An 8,499-nucleotide genomic window follows, 5' to 3' on the forward strand; every position below is an offset into this window, starting at 1 on the left:
TGTGACCCTCCAGCGCCGGGCCCGACAGCAGCTCTCCGGCACCGGAGCCCAGCCGCCACACCAGCCTCGCCTCTGCATCCAGACAGTTACATCCAGCAGCTCCTCCTGGGCCAGTTGTCGCCAGGAGGCTGTTTTGAGTGACTCCCGACAGCAGCAGAGACAGGGCCGCAGCAAGCCTGGCGTCAGCTGAGGCTGCAGAGGGCAGCGCCAGGGGCTCTCAGCAGACTCCACCTCCTGCCGGACCGCTGCTCCAACAGCACAGGACACCGATCAGAACAGCAGGGAGGTTCACACCACATCAATCGCCAGAAACACCACACAGGAGGATCAGCTCATCTACATGATTTTATGTCTCCGCAGAACACATTAAGTTAACGATAACCCTATGTATTACAGCTTTCAAGAAGGCTACTAGTACAGTGGCATAAAAGTCTCAAGACTGAAATAGTTTAAAAATTGCTTTCAATTTTTTTATCAAATGAGCATAGTAATAAGGGAGCTATTTTACAGAGTAAGCAGCAACATACAGTCTTAGTTTCAAGAAAGAGAAACAATACACAGTAACATAAACCTCAGCTACCAACAGCCACCACTATGCTTCACATATTACACTGTCCTTAAGACATAGAAATCAAAACCTATGAGACCGACTGCTTCCATTGAAGGGAACTGTGCTCAATCTCCATTAATAGAAAAGTCAGCAGTAGAACACCTTTCTTCAGAGAAACACTGCCAGCCATTCGTATTGCATTCTAGGGTGTAGTGCTATTAAGGTTACGCTGGAAGGACAAGTTTTCCAGGATTTAAAAAAAAGAAGAAAAAATCTTAATTTGATTTTTAAAGTGTAGTTCATTATATCCATTGTGCTTTTGAAGCATTTATGTTGCAGGGATCTTTGGCAATCCAAATTCATCCACCAGTACACCGTCCTGTAAGACAGGGAAGCAACAGATTAACGACTCTCTACCAACCAGAACATTTCACAAAAGTTTCCTTTCAGTTTCAGTGAGGTGACAGAATCCTCACTGTGTGACAGCTGGGAGCAAAATAAGAGCATCAGTGTTCTTCCTTACTACAGAGCTGTATTACAGCCCCAAAAACAGACATACGGAAGACTTGCTTACATTTTTAAGAATAACTACTAGGAGCCATAATGGTACACTGGAAATCTACTTGCAGTCTGACTGTGTCAGGAGTTTTAAAATGCCGCTGTAGCCCTTCATTGTATTTTAAAGAGCATTCGATACACTGTAATCCCTCATACATAGCATCCAAAATATAGAAATCACAAAGCACATTTTTTTGTTCAAAATACTAAAGATTCCAAATCAACCACATTAATCCAAAACAACAACAAAATGTATTTTGCTTTCAGAGCAAAGGACTCACTTTGTTTTTCGTATCGGTAGGAGTGACCTCTGGGATTGCTGGAGCAGATGCAGCTTCATCCAAGTAGGAGTTGTCTTCATCAGCTAGAAGCTCATCACCTAATGCATCCAGTTCTGAAATTGAATTAAGTTGGTTGAGAAATTGTGCAAGGAATTCCTTTTGCAAAAGAGAAGTTGCTCTTACAGAGAAGCAAGGTTCAAACACAACGCTTACATCTGTACCCCCTTTGCCTTAGTCAATCAGCAACAAGCACACGAAAGAGAGAACCTTCCTCCCTTCACTGTCGCATTAGCGAATCTCTCATGACTGATTCACACTCATCACTGCTTGGAAAGGAAATGCAGCTTTTATCTCGAAAAGGTGGTTATGACTTTTTTTTTTTTTTTAAAACACACACTTAAGGTATTTGACTGATGAAACTAAAAAATACCGTATTATGATTTTTACATTCAGAAATGTAAAAATCATCCTCCGCCTTACTGACCTGCCTCCAAGTCATCTTCATCAATCTCTGGTGTGCCATAGCTACGACTCAGTGCCTCCTGGACTTCATTGGCTTCTTCCATCATATCCTCCAACTGATCTTGTATGTCCTGAAGCACAAAACAATTTCAACTGGTCCATATTTAATAGTTAAATTTATCAGAGCGTAATCAAGATCAGTTTAATAATTCCACACGCAAGGCACTCAAACTTTTTAATGCATAAACCATTTTTTGAAGCAGCATTAACACAAGATGCAGGCGTTCAGTACTACAGCGTGGCCTTAACAACTATTAAAATTATTATAAATATATGAGTTAGAAAAAGAGGAACCTTGAAACAATACCTCTGCAAAATCCTTTTGTTTTACGTCTTCATGGTAAATTGAAAACCTCTAATAAATTACCGAGAGTTCAGCATTATCTTGAAAAGCAGGAGAGTATAAAATCTAGAGAAATTAAATCTACTGCCTGGAGAATGAACACTAACCTGAGTTGTGCCCCAGCAAAATTTAGAAGATGCTTCACCATACCTGCAGGCACCATACTTGGGTACAAGTACGGAGACAACGCTTGCCTGAAGGTTTACAGTGCAGGTCATACAGAAAAACAGCGCAGGAAAGAGAACTTAAAGGAGGTCAGCACTGGCATCTGCTGAGAGTTTAAGCGCAGCATACTTTACGTGCAGAGATCTTATGGGGGTTTTAACGCCTCTTCTGAAGATAGGGCCAGGACTTGCAAACCTTATGAGATTAAATTGTTTGTTTATGGGGTTTTCTTTTGGGCAGGGTGCAGTGGTTTTGGTTTGGATGGTGGGGGTTTTTTTTTCACATCAGGCACTACCTTGAACTGGGGGAACAAAGGACCAATCTGCATGTTGCTAATACAGGGAGCAGTGCAGGCAAGAAAAAAAACAGGGAAAAAAAGCCACAGCAGGAAGTATTCACCAACATTTATGCTGAAGTGCAGAGGAAAGGAAGGGAGAGATTTAAGATTAGCCCAGCAAGGAAACAACAATTAGTGCAGTAAGGCCAACTACTGATTGTGCAACAACAGTGAAATCAGGAAAGGAATTACGATGGTGGTCCCATAAATCAGAGAGGCAAACTGATGTGAACTAGAACAGTCAGCTTACCTGCCAGTGACACAGTCTACCGGTCACTATTTCAGTATACTGTTTATGTTCTGTAATAATATGGACAATAGAAGCTCACCTCAATTTGATCAATTTTGACTTGCTTGTAAGCTTTCTTCATTTCTTTCACCCCCAGTTTCATTGCATCAACCTAGAATAGAGTCAAACAACATGCTCGTATCTGAGGTTGCATACACAAATGAAACAAACGTGCTATTAATATAGTGGTACCGTTGTCTTTGTATCCTTCAGTGCCTGAATAGTGTAATTAGCTTGTTCCATATTAAAAGACTGCTGTGACAGATTATCCCTCTGTTGTTCATACCTGTTAAAAACAATGCAAATAATGGCTTTAAAACACCACACTATTTATTGCCACAAAAATTCCCTTTAAATTGAAAAATCATCAGCAGTAGTATAAAGATAGCAACAGATTACTTTTTCTTAATTTATTATACAGAATCACAGAATAAACAGCTTCCCAAAAATCTGGCCATTATGCATTTCTGTGTATTTAAATCTACTCCTGAACTAAGCTTCTGTTTTAACTGACAGTAATACTGTATTTTTATAGGCTTACTCAGTAGGCAAGGACATAGCAAAAGTTTTAATCACTATAAGCTAGAGATGCATGCCATTGCAGAATGGAAGAGATGCAGGTGATCCAGAACACAATGGCTCTGCACTAGAGCTGTGCAGGGCAGGGAGGACAGGGAGGATAAAGTAGCAAAAGGCAATGGTAAAGGCTAACCAAGAAAAGGAAGACTTTAAAACTCAAAAAAATCCTCGTGGTCAAAGCTAAACTTGTATCCAGTCAAGAATGTAAAATATGTCAAGTTAAACATAAAAATGGAAGCATAAAAACAATGAGTCCTTCAAACGTCCAAGGCAGGAGGTCTGCAAGGCAAGGATGATCCGAATACGACACAGTTCTGGACAAGAAATGACTAAATATACTGCTCTTCAACAAGATGGAAAAGAGAGGACTGAGAGATATGACAATAGTCTGAAAGGCCCAGTGACTGTAAACAGGGGAACAACTGTCACCTACAATTAGCAGACAGCATAGTCAAAAAAAAGAAAAAAAAACCAACCAAGCAGTCCATTTCACAACATCTAACTAAACTATTCCATTCCATATCATAGAATGTTTTGGATCATAAAACTTCACAAATACTTAACAAGTAATTGAGCAAGTCTGCAGAGGTACATACAGTCCATCTGATGGATGTGAAATATAGGATGATATGAGCTTTGGCTCAGATAGAGCTACGAGATCTGCAGTTCAGTATTCCAGCGAAGCACTCCTGAACGCCTGCCATGTTCAGGCATTCTTTCCTTTGAAAAGTGTCCAGCCACAAATACAAGACAGTACTAGACTAGACCCGACCAGTGAATCATCTATCCTGTCCATTCTGGGTTTGGTTTGTTTTTTAATAGATACAATTTCCTGCACTAGATGTCATCAAGTCCTGAAGGGTGTCCACAGAAAACAGGTAAGTTTCCAGTAAACCAGACCAGCCAAGATCTTCAAGGACACAATTTGTAGTACGCACTTAACAATGGAAAATGAAGCACTCTTTCAGAAAGTTTAGGAGCCAAGCATAGCTTTAATAATGAGCAGATTTAGGTCACCTTGTCCCAGTCCAAAATTATATACTCACATACAAATAAGGCACAAACATGCTGATACAAACTCTGTGAGTGCTTCTGATATGCTGGCTAGCTTGTTCAGCATTTTTCTTTAAAGAACACTCAGAAATAAGAGTACTGGAAAGATAAATCAAAGTGTGCCACCCCCCTTAAGGAAAACAGGCTTTCATTAATCCCAAACTGAGAACGGTTTAAACTTACATTCGCTTCTGCTTTAATACTCTCAACGCTTTCTGCTTTACTGCATTCTGAAAGACACGATATTGTTACGTTAGGAAAAATACTTCCCTTTACTCTTGATCATACTGTTTAAACCTAACGTATCACAGTTCAGTTTTCCAAAAGATTCCTCAGTTATTAGTGCAAACGGTTTAACAACGGTCACATTCAGTGCTTGTCCTGCATTAACGATTAACCCAATAAGCCTGCATGTAAAGCCTCTGACAGAATATACTTCCACAATTCCTGGATTTTTAATTCTTCTCGTATTTTTTGATAAGCACAATACAAAGTCAGACTTAGTCTACCAGAACCGTCTTTCATCAACAATTTTTAATAGTGCAAAAGATACTTTAAAAATACTGCTTATATTAGATTGTTTACTATTAGATACATTTTTTATTATGTGTTCATCTCTTTTCAAAGATGGGTTTTCCTACTGCCTTTCTGCGTAGTGCACTCTTTTTTTGGCTGATGAACAAAACAACCTCTCTGACTTAATTCCAGTAACAGAAGGAAGAATGGAAGCAAGTTACTTCTCATTGAGGAGTTACATTATACTTTGAAAGAAATAAAAACCGGTGAAAACACTGCCCAAAGATGCATGTCTAAGAGATGGTGCAGAGCAAAAATAATCCTGCAGGATCTTACATCTCCTCAGTAGGGCAAGACGTGATTCCAAGAACCTGATGAACTGGTGTCCTGGTTTGAACTAAAACTTCCTTGTTTTGGGAAATGGACAAATAGAATTATTCCATGTAGTACAATAATTCCGCATTTAATTGGTTAAGGGGGTCAGGTGAACGTAATGTTACGTCGGGAGCCTTTAAAAGCAGCAGCTCGGGGGTGGATCCTTCTCTCGGACTTCCGGACAGCTGCACGGAGGAGAGCTCCTGCGGCTCTGTGAGGCCCAACCAGGCCTGAAACCTGAGGACTACAGACTCTGAACTGTTACTGCCGTGAGTCCCGTCCTGTCTGAATCGGGTGAGAATATTCGAATTCCCTGTCGTTTTGTGCTGAGACCTTTTCTGCTATTAAATCGGCTGCGAGCGGGGGTTTCTACCCCACTTCTCCGTCTCGCCATGAGAAGAATTCTGCTCCCTGCCCGAAGCAGCTGCAAAGGCCTTCACTCCCACCTTGCCGCTGGGTGTCTGCCAAGAGCACTGACCTTGAACAGACTCCTACAGAACCTCGGTTATCTAAGTCCTCTCTTCTTCGTTTTTTTCCTTTTTCTCCGTTTGTGCCTATATATCTAGTAGGCGAAGCAGCTGCAAAGGCCTTCACTCCCACCTTGCCGCTGGGTGTCTGCCAAGAGCACTGACCTTGAACAGACTCCTACAGAACCTCGGTTATCTAAGTCCTCTCTTCTTCGTTTTTTTCCTTTTTCTCGGTTTGTGCCTATATATATAGTAGTGTATAGTTGTGTGGTTTTATTGTTTATTAAAAGTTTGTTTCAGTTTTCCGAATGCAGACCGAGGTGTGAATTTTTATTTATCCCCCTTTAAACCCCTTCTGTCTCTAACGAGACAAAGGGGATCATTAAGGAATTCAAGGAGTTGTTACCTCGGTCCCTCGACCCTTAACAACTGGCTAAATCACCCCATTACATGACAAGAAGTGTGCATCACATCCTCTCATGCTTAAATCCCAAATTCTTACCTTTGCGGGCCCCTCTCTCATCTTCTTCATTTGATCTTTATACTTCACTAGCTCTGCATCAAGTCTAGTGATTTTCTTGTCAATTGACTCAGCTCTGCTATCCACCTTTAATACAGGACAGGGAAAATAAACAAAAAAACCACTCATTAAAGTTTTACTGAAATGAAAAGAACAGCCTCAGATTTATTACACTTCTAACTGAATTGTTTCTTCACTCAGTGGATTTATAAACAGTTTAAAGCCTGTAGAGAATCCAAAACCAGAATCAAGTGAAACACGTTCTACAAGGAGCACAATAAACATTCTGACATTGCAGGAAACATGTTCTCATCATTCTGAGGTGCTTTCTTGCACACCCACTCAAGGCACGGTCTGTATTCAGGAACTTCTGATAACATACAGCACCAGGGGCTAAACAGGAATGGAAAAAGAAAAACCTAAGCATACCATGCTGGCAGAGAAGGGGGCAATGCAAAAGGGACAGGGTCGTGTTCAGCAAGGCTAGAGGTTTATTTTTGGTGGGCAGAGAACATTAATCCTTCAGAACGATACCTGGATTACTGGTTACATTTAAGAGGCCCAGACTTAACCATTTTTTCAAAGGTGTCTAACTTCTTTGTCAGAGAGTCACTCTTCCCACCACTTTTCACAAAGGGAGCCAGGACACAGCAGTTTCACCTGGTAGCTACTCTGAATTCTTACTGCACTTTTGCTCCAAATTCCAGCAGTAGCTGCACAGCTCAGTAAGAGACCTGCAGCAGTCCACCCTAACAGCCCTGGTGAAAAGTTGTCATTACAGAAATTAACCCTTCTGCATAAGAGGGTTAAAGATGTAATTACATAACCCAGCATGGCTATAGACCATTCTAACAGCATACACAAATTCATAAATATCCAAAGAAAGCCTCCTTAGCATGAAGCAACTACCACAGCATTTCTCCGGAAACAACAAAATAAAGCTTATTAACTTCTCATTCCAAGAAGCCTCTCTAGAGATTAGAATATAATGACATTCCAATTACAGTGTGACACCCACTAGTGCAAATTCACAATTCTAACTTGCTAATAGTGTGGCTAGACGCGTACAATTAAGTGGATTTTCATTTTGGGGTCTCAATGATCCTTTTAAATCTCTGCTCTGCGACAGCAACATGCACTCACCAGAGGCATCGTGAGCAGAACATCTGATATGAACACTCCAAGCAAGACATTGAAGTGCCTGGGCACAGCTGGGCATACATTTTTTTTAAAAAAAAAAAAAAATGTACTAAGCTTCATAATATGCCAAATATTTTACTAATAGCAAGAAAGAGATATCTGTGATTTTAGAACTCTTGTAGGTGCACAATGTAGCATTTCCTCAAGATCTTCATCAATGAAAAGCACCTTTGAGGTCAGCTTCCTTCACAGGGGAAAACCAGTTATTTGGTTTATTTGTACACTGTTTCTTTTAGGCAATACTAGCAGGAAATAGAGACAGATCCTCCTACATCATCAACTACATAAAAATTTCCTACACGTTACAAAGGATCTCAGCTTTTAAAAAAGAGAATGGACAGAAGTGGGGAAAATGGATCTTATTTACCCAAAGGAAAACTAGACTGTGTATTAAGACTTGAAGAGCTGCTTTCTATTATTCACAAGTAAGGCACATTGAGGTACCTTACACTGCTACAGAAGGGCCCCAAACTAAACAAAAGAAAGGGCCTGTGATGTCCCAAATCCCTACTAGCCAAAATAACAAAAAAGAACACCACACCTAAGACTTAATTTTAACATTGTTGTCACAACTAATAGCCTTTTGTTCCTGTGTTTCCTACTTGGTACTCTAAAAAACCATGAATTTGGAGTGTTTTTTCATAGAAGAAAAAGCAAAACCAGTATCAATGCCACAGCTCCTGATGCATCCTTCCTGCTACCCCCTCGTGACAGCTTTGAGTCATCTGACTGTGCTCAGCCAGC

At 40.6% G+C, this 8,499-nt stretch overlaps 1 protein-coding gene across 1 annotated transcript; it reads right to left on the minus strand.

Moving 5' to 3' along the window:
- Nucleotides 1-330: 330 nt before the first annotated feature.
- On the minus strand, nucleotides 331-6,651 carry CHMP5 (charged multivesicular body protein 5; the record flags this gene model as incomplete). The annotated part of the gene is made up of 7 exons (XM_010130904.1): nucleotides 331-929; nucleotides 1,390-1,502; nucleotides 1,874-1,982; nucleotides 3,086-3,157; nucleotides 3,238-3,331; nucleotides 4,861-4,907; nucleotides 6,538-6,651. Coding segments are annotated over 7 exons (600 nt in total), but the record flags the coding sequence as incomplete, so codon positions are not given.
- Nucleotides 6,652-8,499: the final 1,848 nt, after the last annotated feature.

This window comes from Buceros rhinoceros, unplaced genomic scaffold (assembly GCF_000710305.1).
Source record: "Buceros rhinoceros silvestris isolate BGI_N320 unplaced genomic scaffold, ASM71030v1 scaffold42002, whole genome shotgun sequence".
NCBI lineage: Eukaryota > Metazoa > Chordata > Aves > Bucerotiformes > Bucerotidae > Buceros > Buceros rhinoceros.